The 21914-nt window shown below is 32.7% G+C and overlaps 1 protein-coding gene across 2 annotated transcripts in view; it reads right to left on the bottom strand.

The window, feature by feature from the left end:
- Positions 1 to 1456: 1456 nt before the first annotated feature.
- The window catches only part of LOC129229645 (heparan-alpha-glucosaminide N-acetyltransferase-like), a 41259-nt gene continuing 20801 nt past the window's right edge, over positions 1457 to 21914 (bottom strand). For both annotated transcript variants that reach the window (XM_054863998.1, XM_054863999.1), the window contains exons 8-16: positions 18931 to 19079; positions 16228 to 16346; positions 14417 to 14532; positions 13671 to 13797; positions 12316 to 12402; positions 8270 to 8344; positions 7297 to 7367; positions 2940 to 3052; positions 1457 to 1647 (exon numbers count right to left, since the gene is read on the bottom strand). In XM_054863998.1, the coding sequence (XP_054719973.1) occupies positions 1472 to 1647; positions 2940 to 3052; positions 7297 to 7367; positions 8270 to 8344; positions 12316 to 12402; positions 13671 to 13797; positions 14417 to 14532; positions 16228 to 16346; positions 18931 to 19079 (1033 nt within the window). In that variant the 3' untranslated portion in view covers positions 1457 to 1471. The remainder of the gene's footprint in view (positions 1648 to 2939; positions 3053 to 7296; positions 7368 to 8269; positions 8345 to 12315; positions 12403 to 13670; positions 13798 to 14416; positions 14533 to 16227; positions 16347 to 18930; positions 19080 to 21914) is intronic.

The following is a 21914-nucleotide window of genomic DNA, read 5'->3' as shown; positions in this document are numbered from 1 at the left end:
TACCATGTGCTAATTGTCTCAATTGCGAGGGACCATAACGATCACATGGATCCCGAAGGTAATTGAAAAATGTACCTCATAAATCTGTACTTCAGAGCCAGACTAGAGTAAGTCGAAACACTGTGATTTTCAGCTTATTAGTGCATTGTATGTAGAATCCTATTTCGCATCCAGCCATGTAAACGTAATTAAAAAAAAAAAATCCTATATAATTATTTACCAGCATTAAAAGAGCGAGCCTCTCATTCTTTTGCCAGACAAACATTTTCCCTCTTCCTGTAAAGTAGTGATTATGTGACTTAAGTTAGTCTGGCTCTGAGGCACAAAAATGTTTTATAAAGTAACGTGAAGGCAAGAGGAACCCACAAAACTACGCTGCCACATTCCTTCAAATCATTAAATCGGCCATTGCGCAGTTATATTCTCTTTTCATGTGCCTAACAAGAACTAGTATGTAAGCTCAAAAAAGCATTTGCAATTTTTGTAAGGAAATTTAGTCCCAAGCATATTGTTTGGAATTATATATAGCATATTTGTGTATCATTATCACAGATATTTTTGAATCAGAAGTTTTGATTCGAGCAAAAATGTAACATTTTGTGAATTTTCACCAGTAAAGAAGGATGAAAGCAATTCCAGTTTTCCACTGGGTGAAAAGAAATTAGAAATACATTTAAATTCAAAAAGCATTTCTTTTGAAATCTAACTAGGAGAAACTTATTATTTTTTTTAAAGAAAAAGACCGATAGAATAAGCAATTGCTCAATTCATTTCATACTAAAATATTCTTCTACACATAGTCATTGCTTTGTATCTTGAATTTTGAGGTGTTAGCTATGGAAAGGCGAATTTGTTTGGCTAAGAAATTATACAATGCATATTCCAAAACAAAATTTTCAAAATTTTTGAGTACTTTTTAAGAAGGAAAATGAAGAAAACAAAAGCCCTAACTCTAATATAAATCACTAATCCTTACATAATTAATTAACTTGAAAACTTATCTTAAAACAATTTACGACTGCAAAAGCATTTATTTTTGGAGCTTGTCATAATTGCGCAAATTTAAACCTCGTAAAATATTTCAACTTAAAATACATAATTAACTTTTGGTTCTGTTCCCGTAAAACTCATGAAATTTTCAGCTCCTAAAATAAGAGCATCATTAGTACATCTTATTTACTGTTAAAGGATTTTATGTTGCTTTTGGAAAAATCATTTATTTCCCACAATGGTAATGAGAAAATTGATTTCTCTTGCAAATCAAGTAAGGATGGAAGATTTCCTTCGCCATTTGCTGCTAAAACTCCATAAGAACAGACATTGATGAGTGGTAAAAATACTTCATTGAAAGCAGCAATGTCATAAAACTTGTGTATTCCTTCAGCACATAAAACATAAATAAAGACTCAAAAAAATATCAAGGGTTTTGAGAGAAATGTCGTCGTGAAAGCATTTCAAGGCGGTGAGGAATTCAGACAGTCACAAACACTTTGATCTTATACATCCATATTGCGATCAAGACCCAAAGAGACGTTCCCCAAAGACTCAGAAACAGCTCATTGGTGTGGTTCGACTCCATTTGCCACCTCCAAGGAAACATGGTATGAGTGAGGCTGTGGCCAACATAGAGGAGGATGGAATTCATCCCTAAATGAAATAAAGCAACTATAATAAACACTAGGTGAACAGGAGTACAAGATGTTTATGAAGGCATGCACTGATCAGGAAAATTCATTTAAAAAAATTACTTCAGATTTAAACATCATTTTTTCTTCTGATCCTTATCTCAAACAGTTTTTTTCACACAGTTAATACATGTGCATCCCAAACTTAAATTTTGAGGAGGGTAGAAATTCTCAATTTGTTGAATAAAACTCAAAATTTGGCCGTGTGATAAAACACGGGAGTGCATTGCAAGTATATCCAATGAAAAAGGGCATTCAGGGATTTAAAAATGCAAATTTTGCAATTAACTAAAAACTTGCCGAAGCATCACATAAAATGTGTGAAGTAAGAAACCTGTTTGGGAGATCAGTGACCTCCCATTGTGACGCTCCTGTGTGTACCTCTTTAAGTTCCAAGAAGACTTGGCACTAGGCACTAGTGTAACCAGAATTTACCTTCTGGAATACGAGGGTTTGGTCATAACAGTCCTTATATGGATATCAACTATCCCATTAGGATTGACATGCGTTCTGCCCCAAGTGTCACCCGTCTAGGGGATGACGTCCAAAGTGAAATAGCAAGTTTTTGCAAAATATGGAGCTAAAATGCATTGTTAAGACTACTAAATTTGAAAATTTACTGAAGTCCCCATTTAAGTTTGTCTTTTGCACATTAGCCCACTTAAAATTTAGTTATAACACAAATGAGGCGGTGAGAAGCAAAGGGATGCAAGTTATCAAATTAAAAATTTGGAGATAACCAGTACACATGGTAGGTGAACCTCTCCTCTGTCTTGGAGCAAGAGTTGGTACTAGTAATCCTGGTAGTTGCTGCTATACAGCATGATTTAGAAAAAAAAAATCAATGAAAGCCTACCTAGGATCTGATCTTTAAAAGTATTTTACTCAAAACTTGAAAATGTCCACTTACATCCCTTTGCTTCTCACTGCCTCAAATGTAGTTGTTTCTGAAAATTGCATAAATTTCATGTTTACATAAAATTTATATATATTTTCTTTTGCATTTATATAGGGGGCGTGGCACCCGAAATTACCGCTGCGGATGTCCCCCATGTTAGGTACGCCACTGGTTAAAACCAAAGGTTCTGCAGTGCAATGGGGTAAGGGGGTCAGTTTCAAGATTTAGCTGCGTTTCCTCGTAGATGCTTTTTAGTCCCATTAGTAGCATTACAAATAAAACCAATAAACCAAAGCGGAAAAGTAAAATTTATGTATAAATGAGCTAAAATTTAAAATTTTGCAATTTGCACATACCTGCATAATAAAATGGTGCACCTGTCCACCAGTTCTGAACATCTATCATCAAATAACATATAGAAAGCAGAATAAAAGCCAAACTTCCAGTTGCAAAAATGAAAGAAACTGACCTGAAAAGTAATGTTCAAAATCATGACAATAACACATAAGTGATAATATAAAAAAACAAAATTCAAGGCAAGGTAGAGAAGGGCGAAAAATCAAGGGCTCAATATGAGCGGAATAAGTGGTGCCTTCGCTGGTTCATTGCCTCCTTATTGAACAGTTTCTTTCTCAAACACTGGACACAAACAGCTCCCAATAAAGATTTTTTCCTGCGGTGCATGCATGCGATTTTGCGCAAGGCCAAGAACAAAGAGAATGTTGGTTGAGTCCAGAGTCTGACTATGACTTTTCACTGGTCATGAACTTCATTTGGTGCCCCCCTAACCCAACTTTCCTTTAGTCCCTGTATATGAGGTAATAAAATATTTTGGCTTCACTTGAAATTTGCAAAAAATGTTAAAATTTTAAGGACATTTTTTCAAAAGATTTAATACTTTTATTTTGCTGTTGTGCAATATGAAGGCACTCTATTTTTTTAAAAATAAAAGCAAAAGATTTAGTGCCCCCTAAATTTTTGTGCCTAGGGCCTGTGCCCCACGTGCCTGTGCCTTAATCTGATCCTGGTCCTGTATCATTAGACATGTAGCTCATAGCTCTTTTGTATATAAATTAATTTTTCTGTGTTTCTTAACTGTTTATCATCTGGGTACAAACTAGGTGTTCCAATTCGTCATTAAATATAAATGTGATTAAATACTTGCATTTGATTGTTCAACAGCTTGGCACAACACTCTTAAATTTGGAGACTAAAAATCAGTGATGATCTCGGGAATTTTTCCTGCAAGGGATTAGAAATTTTGAAAGGAACTCTGATGCATGAAGTGAGAGGCAAAATTGGTGAAATTTTAACAGCCTCCAATCTCCCAGATTTATGTGGATTTTTTTTCTTTAAACTTCACATTAGTAAAGTTTTATTACACAATTTTATTTTAATCACATACCAACTTCATGAAATTTTAGGGAAGAATAAAATAGTGTTTTTTCCTGCTCTCTCAGTGCTTTCACTCTCTTTCCATCTATCGAACTGCAAAACCAGTTTCAATTACAGCAATTTAATTATGCTCAAATTAGGAAAAAACTTAAATAAAGAAAGCTGAAGCAAATATTATTATTTGAAAAAAAAAAAAACTTTTGAATTTTCAAAATTAATTTAAATTCTGAAATTTTGAATTCAAATTATGTTTTTTGCAATCACGAGTTGCGACAGGAGCCTGCTCTTTGGTTTCTACCCCCACTCGCTTGTTTTTAGAAACGGTTCTTGTGCCTCCTCTTGAGCGGTTACGTGTGTATAGTTGTATATGTGTAAGTTTGTGTGTGTGCGTAGACCTGTGTGTATGCACTTGGCATGTGTGTATGTGTGTGAGTGTGTATGAGTGTGCATGCGTGTGTCTAGGACATGGACGCTACCGACCAGGAGCAGCGGCTACTGGGGGAGTGCTCAAGACCAGGGAGTCGCGTCGCAGCTGGCCTGCAGAGGGTGGTGGGGTTGAAAAAGGTGTTGGGAATTCCAAATAATATTATCAATTATTTACATTTATTTTGATATATTTGGCTTTAATCAAATCCCTGTTTTCTTTTATCTTGCAAAGTCACAAATGCTAATTTCAATTATTGTAACGTATTTCTCGATCTTAGACACATGCGTGCCTTACGTTATGAAATGATGAAGTTCCTTTTTCATTTGATTGGCCGCCGTTCTAACATCGGGCAATGCGCATCTCCAATGCATGTCTTGAAATCCATGCAAATGACTCTGGCTGACTATACATATGTTGTTTCGGTAGCTCAGTTGCTCTCTCTCTTTTAAGGCCCATATTTTTAATTTCTTGGCCAACCAAGTCAGTTATTAGCCGTCATGCTCTCAATTAAGCATTTTAAAATTGTAAACTTAGTCAGCAAATCTTAAGTTTAAACTACTGGAACCTTGATTACATAAATTGCTCTTTATTAGTTATATTACAAATTTATCAATAATGGTTTTGCATGTTTACAAAATTATCTATGCTTCGAGAGAACTTATTTTCCAATTTCATATTTCATATGTAAATAGCTCGCCAAGGATATCATTGTATTATACGAGGTGCGGCTAGAAAAAAACTGAACTAGCACAGGTGAAACAATAAAACGAATGCAATAACGCTGAAAGTCGCCTGGCCTGTCACGTGACTCTTGATCCGCCTATTGCTCGAGTTTCATCTGCTTCCTGCACTCAGTCTGCCCGTGGCGTCTGTTCTAAGTAGTTGACGTTTTGTCTGTGCGTCGGAAAAATGTTGAGTGTACAGAAAGAACAGCGTGTTAACATCAAATTTCTTTTCAAACTTGGAAAATCTGCAAGTTAAACGTTTGTAATGTTGCAACAAGTTTACGGCGATGATTGTTTATCGCGAACACAAGTGTTTGAGTGGTTTAAACGATTTAAAGATGGCCGCGAAGACACAAGTGATGACGCTCGCACTGGCAGACCATTGTCAGCAAAAACTGATGCAAACATTGAAAAAATCGGTAAACTTGTTCGAGAAGATCGCCGTTTAACACTCAGAGCAATGCCTGAGTTGACAGGAATTGACAAGGAAAGTGTTAGGCAGATTCTTCATGAAAGTTTGAATCACATGAAATGTCCCAGCTCACAATGCGTTGTCAGTGAAGACGTTTTTAGCCAATCACAACATTCCCACCTTAGACCATCCACCCTACTCCCCTGATTTGGCCCCCTGTGATTTTTTTCTTTTCCCTAAAGTCAAGTCAGCTTTGAAAGGAAGTAGATTTGAGAGTGTTGAAGCAGTAAAAGAAAAAGCGACGGAAGTAATGTATGGACTTACCGAAAATGATCTGCAGCATTGCTATGAACAGTGGAAAATTCGTATGGAGCGGTGTATAGACCGAGGAGGAGAGTACATTGAAGGAGATAACATCAAATTGTAAATAATGGAAAATAAAATTTTTTTATAGCATCAGTTCGGTTTTTTTCTAGTCACACCTCGTATCACCATGGAGGAAAGAAAAAGATATAATTTCAACCACAGGTATTGTTTTCTGCAAAGGACTCCAAAGAAACTCTGCAACTCAAAAAGGCACTAATGAAATTAGTCATTGGTACGATAACTTCATTGATATGATCTCATCGCACAACAAAAGGAACTAGACATTAAAGACGGTCAAGTAAAAGCAATTAGCAATCGTGATTGCTCAAAAAAAAAAGAAAAACCTCAATGGTGGATAAGTAAGTCTCTTGGGAAAAGATTTTTGCAGCAACCGTGTTTCAAAACAAGTAATCTTCAACCATTTTGTAAAATTTCCAAAATTAAGGGGCAAAAACCCAATTTTTGGCATTCTCTTTGATTTAGTCAAGGGGTAACGGCTCTTTCTGAGTTCCTTCTTGCCTATAGTAGGGGCTTAAACCCTTTAGCTCCCTCCGTGAATGCGCAACTGTTATAAATGCATATATACTGCACAAATATAAGTAACCTTTCCGATTTTGTGCTGTAAATTTGCCCAACAGAACATATAAAAATAATGATAATAATAATAACAAGGGCGGGGGTTGGGGGGTAATTTGCTATACTCTTTGTAAGCAAAGCCTAAACTGCTTAGTTTTATCTGGATGCTTTAAACAGTATAGTAGAAACGGTTTTATGCATTGCAAGAAGAAGAACATGGAACAGAACTATCATAATACCACTCAAAATCTAATACACCATTAATAAAAAAATATGACAATATTATAATATAAGTAATGAGCCAATAGTGTCTAAAAACAAAATAGCTGAACGGAGAGAATCAAGAAATAAAATTTTGATTTTTTATTGGCATCAACACGGGAAAAAGAAACATTTTTGGTACTGTCCCCCAACATTTCTAGTAACCAGTAAAATTTTCTAAGGGACGGGTGGGGTAGGAGGGAGTTAGAGGGTATATAGTCAAGGTGTATCATATTGAAAAATTACAAAACCTACGTCCACATGCTATATGTAAGTACATTAATTTCTCAAACCTTGGGAATCAATGGGCTTCTCTTGAATAATAATGGGCCTTAAGATTAAAATTTTCTCTTTTTTTTGTGGGGGGGGGGGGGCAAATACCTTCTCCTGAGCCCTCTCAAAGGCCCTGTTAGTAACTACTAAACATCACACAATTTTTCCTTGCAAAGCTGTGCGTTATGGAAGTTGGAATTTGAAAATAAAAGCATAATAAACTTATGGAATGGAATTCTATAACTAACACAAAGAAACAGGATTAGAAAACAACTTACCATAAATTTTTATTTACTGGAATATAGCCATCATTCTTGGAAAAAAGACATAAGATACCAGCTAAGATTCCCTATGAAAATAAGATTAGTTTATGTAACTATTTAAAAAGTTGTATTTATTTTTGCTTGCTTAGCTATCAACCTATTTATACTAAAAATGCAGTATCCATAATTTATAAGGAAGTAACAGTTTTGCTTTTTTTTAAAATACAACATATAACTAGTATTTACACTATATAACTAATACTTACAAAAATGTCACATACATATTTCAGGACAATAAGGAACTCCTTTATTAATGCAAAAAACTATGAACTTCAGTGTATAAATAGTATGAAAGAAGTATCTATCCCAACAATCAACTTTTGAAATGACAGAGTGGTTATTTCAAAGCAGGAAAAACATGCAAGCAATATATTTTTCAAGTTTATGCAACATCACACTATTCTTTCATATTTAATCTACAAAGATAAGTTGTACTACCTATGTATGAAAAATTAAAGAATATTTTAAACATTACAAACACTCTTTTTCAAAACAAAAGTAAGAATAGTTTAAGCAGTTCTTAGGTAGTTTGAAGATTTTATTGGAGTTATTATGCCATACAATTTCAAAAACTTAAAAGTTTGGCATCATTTTTATTAAAAATGATTAAACTTAATAATTTTGATAGCAAACTTTAAAATATCTTAGAGGAAAAATAATGATTTCTTCTAAAAATATTTTACTTATAACTTCTGCAAAATAACTATTAAACATCTTAACAAATAAATGGTTAGAAATAGTTTTTGGAAAACGCAAAGACTGAGTTAATAGTTGGTTAAAGTATTGATTACAATTTTTTGAAAAAGAAAAAATCAGTTTTCCCCATGAGGTAAACCTTTTTAAACTTTCAAAATTATGATGTTCAATTTAGAGTTACAATAAATTACATTAAATATGAACGATCAATAAATAAAGTAAAAACATGTACCAAGGTGAGACCCCAAGTCATCCATCGAGTTACACGATTTTTCCAATCTTTGTAACATAAAAGAATCTTTCCTGCCTGTAAGAAATAAAAAAAAAAAAAAAAAAAAAAAAAATGAAGCACCAATAAAAAGTGGGGGAAAGAAAGCTTATTTGAAACTTTCATCATTTTTTAAACAAAGGTCAAGCATTGGAAACTCAAAATTAAATGCAAAATGAAATTTGTACATGTAATTCGGATCCTTATACATTGAGCACTATTATAGGCATCTTCAAATAACTTGATAAATAAAGGAAAATCAGCATTAAAATCTTTAAAGAGTTCTACCATTAAAAAGAAAGAAAATATTCTATTTTTTCACTTTTATTTTTTCACTTTTTAATACAAATACAAATACAAATGTGACGACCAGCAACAGGCTCTGGGCCCAGCTAGGCTGGTCCTAGTCAATTAATTAGTCCCCAATGAAGATCAATGGCCCTCTTAAAGCTATCCACTCCCTTGCTCATTACCGCCTCTTCCGGTAAGCTATTCCAAGTGCCCACGACCCTGCTAAAGTAGTAGTTTTTCCTGATTTCCAAGTTAGCCTGAGATTTAAATAGCTTAAAACAATGACCCCTTGTTCTGCTTTTCCCGCAAAAATTTAATCCATTTACATCTTTCATTTTGATAAATTTAAATAACTGAATCATGTCCCCTCTGACTCTCCTTTGCTCCAGGCTGTACATGTTAAGCCTATTAAGTCTGGTATCATAATCTAAATCTGAGAGTCCCCTTACTAATTTAGTTACCCTTCTTTGAACCCTTTCCAATACAAAAATATCTTTCTTCAGATAAGGCGACCAAAACTGAACAGCATACTCCAAATGAGGTCTTACTAAACTCCTATATAAAGGCAGAAGAACTTTCTTAGATTTGTTTGAAATAGATCTATTGATGAACCCAAGCATTTTGTTGGCTTTGTTACTAGCAATACTGCACTGTTGACTAAACTTGAAGTCCTGATTTATAAAGACACCCAGATCCATAACATTTTCTGCCTGATTTATGACTGAACCCTGTAAACGAATCTCATACGCTTATTTCCATGACCTAAGTGTAGCACTTGACATTTCCCTACATTAACTGCCATACCCCATTTATCTGCCCACTTAGTAATATGATCTAAATCCTCTTGCAGCTGTTTTACTTGTTCTTCATTTTCGACAATCCCCATAACTTTTACATCGTCAGCAAAACAATCCATGCTTCCAGAAATATTTTCATTGATGTCATTCATAAATATAATAAACAAAAGAGGCCCTAAAACTGATCCCTGAGGAACCCCACTTAAAACATCACTCCAATTAGAATGATTTCCTCTCACAACTACTCTTTGCTTCCTACCAGTAAGCCAATTTCTAACCCAAAGTAAAGTTTTTCCTCCTATTCCAATGTCAGCTAACTTGCTGAGAAGAGCAACATGCGGTACCTTGTCAAAAGCTTTCTGAAAATCAATATAAACAACATCCACACATTTTTTGTTATCTAAAGCTGAGGTAACCTTGTCGTAGAAATGCAATAAATTAGTAGTACAGGATTTACCTTTCCTGAAACCATACTGCAAACTAGTCAACAGACTATTAGTCTCTAAGAACATCATGATCTTAATTTTGATCAAAGTTTCGAAAATCTTACAAATCACCGAAGTCAAACTTACAGGTCTATAATTCCCAGCAATACCTTTAGACCCCTTCTTGAAGAGTGGCGTTATGTTAGCCAGCTTCCAGTCCTCTGGCACCGTCCCCGAGTTATAAGAAGCATTGAAAATATTCAAAATAACATCCACTAATTCCTCTGCACATTCAACTAAAATTTTTGGATAGATATTATCTGGTCCCGGAGCTTTAGTTGCTTTAATCTTTTTCAAATGAAATAAAACCTCCTCCCTGGAAAATACCAAATCCTCAAGCTGTATAATAGCTTGTGTCTTGTTAGTGTCAACTGTTGAGATACAGTTATCGTTAAACACACTGGAAAAAAAGTTATTTAGAACATTTGCAATATCCCTATCGTTTTGGATTAAATTTCCATACTCATCAACCAAAGGCCCAATTTGACTGTTTCGAGCTTTCCCAGAATTAGCGTAAGCAAAAAACCTCTTAGGGTTCCCATCAATGTCATCTGCCAGCCTTTGCTCTAATTCCCTTTTCTGAATCCGTACCAAATACTTAAAATTTCGCCTTGCCTTACCATACTGGAGCCTCTCCGCACTCTGACCAGTTTCTTTAAACTTACGAAAAGTGGCTTGCTTATATTTAAGAGCTTCTTTAGTCTCCCTGGAGAACCACATGGGCCAAATTTTGGTACTAACACCTTTTCTCCTAAATGGAACATAGTCCCCAACGGTTTTAGCAAGTTTATCCTTAAATTCCGTCCACTGCTGATCTACGTCGCTATTTTCCAACCCTGACGAAAAAAACCTCTTTCAAGCTCTGCCTAAGTGCAACAAACACACTTTTTTTTCTGTTTTGTATTTAAAGGTATAAAAAATACTTGGACAGCCCATCAGTGATACAAATATAGTCCTTGACTCTTTACTTTTTTACACAATTAAGATTATTTTAATTGTGTTAGAAATTAAATCATACTTTAGTCAGACCTCTACTAATATTTCTATTAAAGTTTTAATAACACAGCTGGGTATGCAAAATAATTACATTTTAGTGCTAATCTAAAAACAAATCCATATCTAAATCACCAAACAGCTTTTCAATACATTTTTAAGAAGGAGTTAAGATAATGCTAGAATATCCAAATAAAATAGAAAGAGCTATTTTTATGAGGGAAAATTTGTTGTGAAAAATACTAAATTAAACTTTTTTCTATTGACTACAGTTTGAACAAAAATTACAATAAATCAATCAGAAATCTGAGTGATGCTCCCTCAAGAGCGTTATAAACTTATTACAAATGTTACTAAATTTTACCAATGAAATTGAAACTTTTTACGTCTTAAAGCTTGCTTAAATGAATGGGGAAAGAAGGGCTTTTTTTGAAATCAAATACATAACACAATAGTGTGAAAACTTTCACATTTAGTACAGAACGATAAATATGGTATGATTATTTTCTTTTATCATCAGTTTAAAAATCTAAAATATGAGAAACACATTTCAAACTTAATAAGATTATTAGTGAGCAAATGTTAAGACACAAAAAACAATAATAATAATAATAAATAAATAAATTGAATAATAATGATAATAAATAAATAAATAAAATGAGAAACTAAATTCCAACTGTCCCATGCAATAGTAATAAAATTAAATTTTGCTACTGCTGATATATGAGTGATAGAACACATTACAAAATGTCAAAGCATTTGTAATGACTCTGTGCAAATGTCATTCAATATTAATTAGGCCCTCACACAGCAACAAAAATTAATAAAAAGCTTCCTGTAACTGATGGCACCTTACAGAGATACAATAAAATAGCTGTCACAAGGGTAAAACATCAGTTCGAGTCTTAAAATGTTTGGCCAAAACATGCTTCCAAATTCAACATGGAAAATTCAGATTTGAGAGCCATCGTCACTTACCAATTTCAGCTGGGACATTCTGCTGCAGTTCCTGCTTAAAACATTTAGTAAAGAATCAGGGCCGAGGTCGGCAAGTAATTTTAAGTGGGCCCAGCCTCATGTTAGGCCTACTTTAGAAAAATTTTCTTAAGAGGTCGAGGAAAAATATTATATGACTTACAGTTTCATTTATTTTAATTTTCACTTAAAAAATCGCGGTTCCACTGCATTACTTTTTCCTATAAATCGGCTTCTAGTGTTTGCATTAAAGAATACAGCTATGTAACAATATAATTAAGCAGTTGAATCTTTTTCAATACATCTAAAATTTGAACTAACACTTTGACTAAATACAATATAATACAATTTGCTGTAATATTATAAAATTTTAAAAACAGAAACAAATTACAAGATTATAATAATAACTGGTTTTATACAGTGCATGTTCTATTCAAAAAAAGAAACAATTGTTAAAAAAATGTCTTACTTGTAGTCCTAAGAAAACAAGAAATATTGATGTGAGAAATCCCAGAATACCTTCGGGGTCATGAGGTAATGTGAATTGGTATATAGGCTAAAAAAATATAAAATTACCTTTGTAAAGTGGTTATATTTGTTGAAAACTTTAAAAAAAAAAAAATGCTCATTTCTTTAGTCAGAAATGATTAATAATCAAGAAATATGTTTGTAATGTTTGTAACAGGTTTGTGATCAAAATATGTTAATCCATACAGAATGATGGTTTCCCACACAATAAAAACAAGATCTTAAAATTATAAAAAGTAAAGTTTTCTCCGTGAATTGCATAGCTAAAATGATGTTTTTAATGAGAGTATGTATATATTTGACACCTCACCCGGGATCAGGGGGCAGCAAGGGAGATCAACACTTTAGGTTTCTAGTTTTTCTGCCAATTCTAGTACAGTAATAATCATGTAAAACTTAGTTTTATACAATAATTTCAAATAACACAATAATAGCACTAGAGATTGTAATGAGAAATAATCTGATGCAAGTAATAAGTTAAACAAGTGGTTAGTTTTCTGTGCCCTTCATTGGCTAAATCTAGAGAGACAGAGTAAGAAAAAATTTAAGATTTTCAGATGAAAGTGTCAAGAAGCGTGTATTGGAAATTTTTTTTTTGGAAATTCAAAATTTTAAGTTGAAAAATTACTCCTAACGACACACAAAAGCAGCCTCATGTTAGGCCTTTTTTGTGTTATGAGCAATTTTCATTATCCATGGTACCCATGCCATCTCATTCTGCAAGGACTGGAAGTGTGAGTAGTAATTATTTTGCAAATATGTACGTGGTTAAATGCAGAGTTGAAATTTCAACAGTTTCTGAACAGCCATTTTAAGTGTCCCCCTTTTATCTGAAAATTGAAATTTACCGAAGGTGGCTCAGTTAATCAAGGTTCTGATGTGCTCAGCTTGAAATCAAGCTGATTCTGTTTTTAAAATTTGATGAATTAAAATAACTTCAACACATGTCTTGCTTATGTTAAGTGAACCTCTCAAATGCATCACCGCTGTGCCGGGAACACTTCTTAAAAATAACACATATTATTATGAAAAAGCAAAAAAGATTTATTTAATAAAGACAATGTAAAAATAGGAACAGCAAATTGTTGTCACGGAACATTTTTGTGTGGGAGACATAACCAATCTATCAGCTAGCACAAATGCGACACACCCAACAAACGTCTCTCGGAGCAATGGCGACCATTTTTGTAAAGCATCACACTGAATGAAAGTTAAAGTTTACACTTGAAGTTGAAGTTAAAGTTCTGTTTCTGAGTCAAAGTTAAATTTCATAATTTTACCGTCTACCACACTTACTTTAGAAGAAGGATGTTGATATAAATGAGATTCTTGTAACAGCAGTCGATCTATAAAACCTGCAGCACCACCTGTGCAGTTGAAATGTTTTGCTCCGTCATGCAGCCCACCAGGACCTAAGTATCCTCTGTTGGAAAAAAAAAGAAAAGAGATCCTACATTTGAATGCATCTACTTTATTTTGAAAGAAAAGGATTACATAACAAATTCAAGATAATTAAATATAATTGCACTAAAACTGGTTTAACAGAAATTTCTCTACCCTCCTCCCTCAATGTGAAGGCCAAAAACTAGATTTGAAGGAAGGAAAAACCAATTCCTACGATTCAAAAGCTAAGTTAGTTTTTTAATGAAAGCTACTCTTAGTAAACATTTAAGTACAATGTATAACACAGCTCTATGCCTTATTGTGTGCAACTGAATTTGATACTTTTTCGTTGATGTAAGGAACTGAATTGGTTTCATGACATGTTGGTTTGATGACACCAGCAATGCATGAACATTACTACATTTTGCTATTATAACAAATTTAGCACTTATACTTTATCAAGGATAAAAATTGCTTTATTATAAACTCCTAGGCAAAGGCTTTCAGATTACTATTAATTTAATAAAAAGTGTTAAAATATTTCATCCCCTAAATCTGAACTTTCTGGAAACTAAACAAGACTCGGCTCCAGCAAATTCGGATTTCCGAAGTTCCACTGTATGAAGGCATACAAACATGCAAATACGATAAACACTTACCGAGGACACTGGGGCTCAGCTACCAAAAATGTAATTAAAATATGAAGTGTTAGAAAAGAGCACATAATTAGCCATTCGCCACCATAAGGAGAAAGGTCTTGGAAATGAGAAGCAGTCTACAAAAATGAAAAGAAAAAATAAAAAACATTGACATCTATTTAGTTAAAAATCTGATCAAATCAACATGGATGCCAGAATCTATTTAAAGTGAACACCAGTGAGATAATTGATGTAGTAAAATATTACAATTGAAGGGTTCAGGGCAAGAATGTGATACGCCACATGATGTGAATTTTTCAGTAGGCCAATTTCCAACTTATAAAAAATATTTCTAGAATTTTTCAAAGGTATTATACATTCTATATTCTGCAATACTAAAACCAGATAAGTTTTTCTTCAATTGGTGTAATCCATTGCCATGTTGTTTTCAATTTTAGTAATGAGAAACAAAAATTTTGTTCGAAAATTCACTTTGTGGCTTGTCATATTTCTGCCATGAACCCTTCAATTAATAAGGTACTAATAGCATCAAATTCATAAAGATTTGAAATTAGTTCTCACGAGTTCACTTTTATGTTTCTAAATTCCAGATGGCAATCAGCTGGTTAAAAACATCACAAGATTAAATTAAATAACTTATATGCACACACACACACACCACATGCAAGAAAAATATATTTCACGTAGAAAACACAATTAAAATTTAGCTAACTTTCACATAATTCAAACGTATCATAAGTAATTTATTGATGTTCCGAGCTAGACCTTTTCTCCCCTCCCCTTTCTTTCAATTTTGAAATTTTCAATGTTTTTGAAATCAATCTTAGCTGTTCAGTGCAAACATTAATTCATACTTAAATAGTACAAGAAAACAAATTATGCCCAAAAGTATGCAAATCATCTATTCCAGATTTGGTTTAAAGTAAGTTATCAAAGATTGTATGAAAACACTAACAACATTAAGTAATTAGTTAAACAGTCTGAAAGCAAGTTTACATTCATATGTATAGTAGTTTTTTTAAAAAAAAGAGAGGTTCTCATACATATACGTGGACCATTAGAAAAGTATACGACTTTTTTTTTTTTTTGGAAAAACCTAGTTGATATGAACCAAGCTTGCTTGCAAGAGCTGACCTTGAACCTTTGTGTGCATGCTCAAATTTTCCCCCGGTTGTCAACAGATTAAGCTGCAGGCAAAGAGTTTGACTGAGACCATGTGCAGGGCTCTTATTGGATTTTTTAATTTCAAGGAAATTGAGGGAATAACCGGAATAGTGCTGCTGCATCAATTTTCATCAGAAACTGGTCAACACTCAAGTGGAACATGTTCGGAAGATGCAGATGGCTTTTGGTGAGGATTATGAACAGGCTCGTTACTCTCTTGATATGGTGCCTATCGACTTCAGGCTGTTCTCAAACTCAAGAAGCAATAGAAAGGTACAATATTTTAGACAAGGAAGGACATTAGGGCTGCAGCAACAGCCGAGCAATTTTCTATTTCGAAACAGGCCTTCTCGGAACGCTTCCAACAATGGCAGCGCTGCCCGTAGAAGTGTGGGGAATTCCAAAGGGATTACTTTTATAGTGATTAGGCTTCCAATGCTCCAGATTTGCCAGTCTTTTTTCTTCAGCAAAGGTCAGATACTTTTTCTAACAGTCCTCGTATACTATAAAAACTATAACTGAAAAAGGTGTTTGAAATAAAAAAAATTTAAAAGACAATAATTAAAAACCTTTCAAGAAAATGAATTTTGAAAAACAAAACACAGTGTTGATGTTTATTGATAAAACATATAGTTAAAAACATATACCTCTATTCCATCTGCTGAAGCATAGAACAAATGCACAGTTGCAACAATTAAATAACAAATGCCAAATCTTTGAAGCACTCCAGGAATTCGTAGTTTACTCAAATCAATACCTTTAGAACCTTCAGAATTAATAACACAAATAAAATATTTCAAGGTATGAAGTTGTTACATAAACATTTATCAGTTATTTAAAAGTCTTACAGTTCATATCAATGGTGACACATTCTAGTGTTTTTAGATGATACAAGTTATATTATACGAACTTAATGAAAATTGTTCATTTTTGATTTTATAATATGCAAGATATAGTTAGATTTTTCAATACTTTTAACCAATTTTCAATTTGTATATGCAATGAGAGTTAGAAAAAGGGTAAACAAAGATAGGGGTAAGTTTTCGGTGCAACAGTGCGTTCACGCCAATTGTGAAGGAGAACTACGTGTCCCTCATAAAAGACCACTGTTATGGTAATCAAACTAGCAAGGAAAAAGATCAATCTAACAAGAGATATCATAAAAAAATGAACGAATCACAGTTTTTGAGAGGAAAGCAATTATTTTTAATAATGGAAACAAAAGGCCAATGAGGTAACATGAGGCCTTACTGACTGAATGATGTAGATCCATTGACATGCAATTGAAGGTTTACGGCAATTTTTTTGAAATAGACACCATGTTGGATTTCAAAGATGAAAAGAGAGCACAGCAAAATCTCAGTATCTAAGTGCTAATGGTCAGAAGGAAACAGATATCAGCGAATGTAGAAGGGTATGTTGTTTTGTTTAAAAAATATTTTGTGTATAAAACTTTTAATTCACTTGACTATGTGGCATTGGCAAGTTGGAACATGAGTAATAAAATAGAATTGGATAAACAGTCCATCAATACCGGCTAGCTTGCTGCAAAAAGCAGCTAATCTATCTGCCTTGGTGGCTAGTTATAATTTATATATACTAACTCAAAAAAAAATCTTTTTAATTAAATTATTTATTCATTCAACTTTTTGGAAAACAAAAATTTTAATTATTGAAGAATTGTGCAAACTCAGTGCTTTACGTAACAGTATTTTTTAAAGCTATTGGTAACATCTTTTATTGGAAAACAATTTTTCCTAATTCACATTTCATATGCCTGACATTCACAAAAACATCAAAATTCTTTACATTTGAAAGTGCCAAACTCTATATTTAACATATTTAATAAGAATCAAAAATTAGAATTTAACAAATGTTACTCCACATGTGAGTATATGAGTACTTACATCTATTCCTTTGAGTTGTTAAAAAGAAATCAAATATTTGACAGGAGTGAAGTATGTTACATACACATAAGATTTTTTCACTCATTTAATAAGTACGCCATGTTTTTTGCATTTATTTGTTAGTTAAATGTCCTTAATGCAGCATCCTATCATTAAAAAATATAGACGTACCGTGAAATCCCCTTCCAAGGAATACCGATACAATGAAATATATGTTACAACGAAAACAAATCTTTTGGTCCCATTTTAAAATCCATTAAGATAATGCATAAAAAATCTTGTTTTAACGAAATGAATTTCTTCAAAAGTTTGTTACAACAAAATGTTTTTTTCAACCTCAGTTTGAATATTTTCTACTTAATGCTGTTTCCGAAAACTAAAAACCAACTTTCACAAGTCATAACGTGAAATTTGTACTTTAAAAAGAGAGCCACTCAAGGTGGAAATCAGTTCATGCTGAAATGTTAGCTAATGTGAGATAGCAAAAATCAGTGTTTAGCTATCCTTAGTTGATTTTTGAACGCCAAACATGAGGTACCCTGCAAATTTGCAAGCGGGTCAGAAAGATTTCAACTTTTCTTGAGCTTAGTATAAGTTGTGTTCATAAATTAGAATCTTATGAGGACTACCAATGAAAAAAGGTCAGTTTTCAATACTTTTTCTTTGTTTCTACAGAATAAATGAGTTTAATTATATTTTAGCTCTGTAGTAACGGTAAACGTTGTAGATTGAGTTACATTAGATTGCAGATTTTCAAATTTAAAAGTTTTATAAAAAATACAGAATGTTTTAAGACGATTTTGTTACAATGAATAATTTGTTACAACGAAATTTTTTATCGGTCCCTTGGCATTGTAACAAGATTTCACTATATAACAAAAATCAATAGAATGCATAGATGAAATCAAATTTTATTGATTTTGCAAAATCCTCTCCCAAACAAAAGTCTAGTTACAGTCTTGGTTATGATGAGTAAAGATAAGCTAATGTTCAAGGTCAGAAATTAATACTCAAGATTTGGAAAATGTCTCCTATGTTTACTCAAAAACTAGAAAATCGCCCATCAAGGCATAATGGGTGAAGATTGCTTCTATATTTGAATGAAACAATTGTCTGCTTGGTGATATTTCGATAGTTGAAACTTTAATGCAAACTCCAGTGGATGAACACTAAACTCCAGTAGATAGCGTTCATTGCTGACTACTTTTTCGTTCCTTCATTCTCTTTAAATAGCAGTCTTACTAGTAAAACAGTTAAGTTACCGGATCTAGTTCAGCCTTGTCAGTTTCCTGGCACGTCAAAGATTATCAAAAAATAGCATCAAATTATCATGTCGTGGTGCAAGTTTGATTGTTGGGGATATCAGGAGCGTTACTCGATCAGTGAATTCGCTATTATACATAAGAGGATACTCAAAATACATTCAACTAGAACGATGATTACCTGAGCAGTATGTGTTCAGCATGATGCCCAGTGCAAATAAAATGACAGATCGTTTCAAAATTTTCCAAAATATTTTTTTCTTTGATATTTTTTGTCTCAATTGTGACCTTAGAGAGAAAGCCATGGACATTCCCATCATCCAAATAAACCTGCGAAAAAATTTTTAGATTTATTTTTGATTTATAAGTTAAGAATTAATTATATGAGCTTAATGTTTCAACAAGAGCAAAAAACTAAAGCAACAAAAAATGCAATAACTTCTTAATGATGACAGACACAACTTTAAGAAGTATAACAAAGTTTTGGTCATCCAAAACTGGTTTAAACTATCCATCTGTTTCTACCACTTCCAATTTTTTCTCAAGTCAACCAGTAAATTTTTAGAACACGAAATATTTCCATTTTTTAAAGTGCCATTGAATTTGAAAGCAATTGAACATGAAAGTAAAGTATTATTTTGTGAAATAATTATTTTTTAACTATATAGGGAGTGGAATGTGAGGCAGAGTGAAATAGTTACGATACAGTACAGCTTTGATTTAACGATACCCCATTTAGTGATGTTCATGCAAATTATCATATATACTGCAACCGCCGCTACACGGTCCAAGTTTATAACAGAAAGCTAATTCTGTGAGTGGAAGAATTGTTTTCTGAGGGTATAGTGCATGTGTTTGTTTTGCAGCGCCTAAGTGTTGCTAATAAAGGTGTTTTGTGAAGAATGTGTTAAGTACTTTTTTTGACTAAGAGCTATTGAAGTTGGCATTTTTGGCCAACAAGCAATTTTCTCAATTTAACATTCAATTTACATTTCACTGGTCTGGATTTAACTGCATTGAATGTTTATGCTCCTCAATTTAACAATAATTTTCAAGTCCCTTACTTGAGGTTAATCGGGCTTATACTGTAACTTACTTTTTTTTTTTAAAGAACAAACTGGATATTTGTTTTGAAAGTTAAAGTTAATAATGAAAAAAAAAAAAAATAATTTTATAATAACCCTTGTATTGAAACATTATTTTTAATTTTTGGCAGTAATTTGTACCTTAAAAAAAAAGCATTTTTTTTCATGGGGCAAAGCGAAAAATAAAATATTTTTCTAATGAAATATTTTCTACGTGATTATTAAATTTTTTTTTGATAAAATGAACGAGTAAATAAAGGAATGATTCTTTGATGAATAGATAATGAAACAATAAATGAATAAATTATTTAACTACAGTATGAGAAAAAATAAATGATCAAATAAAATATCGAACAAATAAAAAAATAAGTGAATGAAGGTAAATGTGCGTATTAATTAATCAATGCATATATGAGTGATTTAATAAATGATTGAATAAGTAAATGAAATGGAATATTTCCTGTTGCCTCATCTATTGATTGCAATACTGCTATACTGAATGCCAGTATTTTGAGCTATTTTACAATTTTGCAAGAGGTAAAATACCAGTACTTTCGGTATCAGCTACAAATAATAAACAGTTTTCAATTAAAGAGTTCAATTTAACTTACTACATACCTACTGTCATGTTAAATGATCATTTCACTTTAAGCTTTTAATTTTACAGTATAAAAATTAATACAAATAATATTTCAAATTTAAGACAGCATTTAATAGAGCCTTGAAAAAAAAAAAATAAACAACATGTTTTGTGTTGTTGCAAAACTAACATTTCAGCTCAATTTATTCTGCAATCAGTATTCACACACAGACAAACACATATATATATAAAGAAATGCCAACAACGTGTTTCAAATATCTTTTTATAACATTCTTCTCAAAAAATACTTTGAAAAGTTTTATTTCAACATGAATGTTTACAAATTACAATGCTCCTTTTTAGCAGTAGTTTTCTGATAACTAATACAGAATTTCTCTATACAATTAGAGAGAGAAAATCTATTTAAGAAACTTGAAAAACAAAAAAGGTGTTTATCAGTTTCTCAAAGTTGTTCAAAAATTAATTCAGAAATATTAGCTTCAGGGCCCTCTGAATTTCAAAAATTATTTTTCCACATTTTTCCATTAGCACCTTTAAGTACAGAGTTATGATTTCAAAATGCTGTAAGCAATAAATTATGGCTTAGAATAATATGAAATTAGACCTGTATATGCATGAACCCATGCAAGCCCTCAGACAATGGATTATGGAAATTGTAGTGCATTGAATGGGGGTGGTTTCCTTCAGTCAAAAGTACTACTTTTAGTCACTGAAATTGATAGAATGAGTAAAAAAATAACATGGACCCAGAAAATACTTTCATTTTCCCAACAGTTATTTTTTAATAAATTTTTTAAATGTCCGATTTTGTAAACAAGGTGTGGTCTTTATGTAATCACAAAAGGTGCGATTTGGCACATCTTTTTACCACGTTATAATAATCAAGAAGCGAATTAAATATTGCGCTCTACACTTGCTATCAACCATATCGTTGCCAATCAGGGCTGGCTTTCTGCTGGCAGAAACTAGTTTTTGCCATGCCAGTGGCAGAAACTGGTTATAACCGGTAAAAACCGGCAGAAACTGGCAAGAACTTAAAAGCTTCTTTAATAACTCAAGTAATTACTAAATGATATTTGTTTAGATAAAGTAAAAAATGAAACTTCTTTGTCATCATTTTAAAAAATAAAATCCTATTCCAGTGCCCTTGATTTAGTTCGGAAAGGGAACTTTTCAACTGCAGATGCTCCTAACATTTGGATTGATCTAACAAAGGACGAAAATTCATATGGGTGCATAGGAAAGAGGAGTGACATCGGCATTACTGATTGTAATATGCTCGCTTATATGCTTCATCTAAATTGCTTGTGATTGAAATTATCATGTGCTTCAAGAAGAAAGTGCCAGAATATTACTTTGCCAATATTAAGCTAGATTTTGTACCTATTATCACAGCTTTGCAAAACAAATAGGCCCCATTTCTCAAAACTTATTTTTCCCATCAAATTTTTACTATTACCCCAATTACTACATGGTGGA

The sequence above is a fragment of the Uloborus diversus genome, chromosome 9 (assembly GCF_026930045.1).
Source record: "Uloborus diversus isolate 005 chromosome 9, Udiv.v.3.1, whole genome shotgun sequence".
NCBI classification, from domain to species: Eukaryota; Metazoa; Arthropoda; class Arachnida; order Araneae; family Uloboridae; genus Uloborus; species Uloborus diversus.
This window is presented reverse-complemented; position numbering and strand designations above follow the sequence as displayed.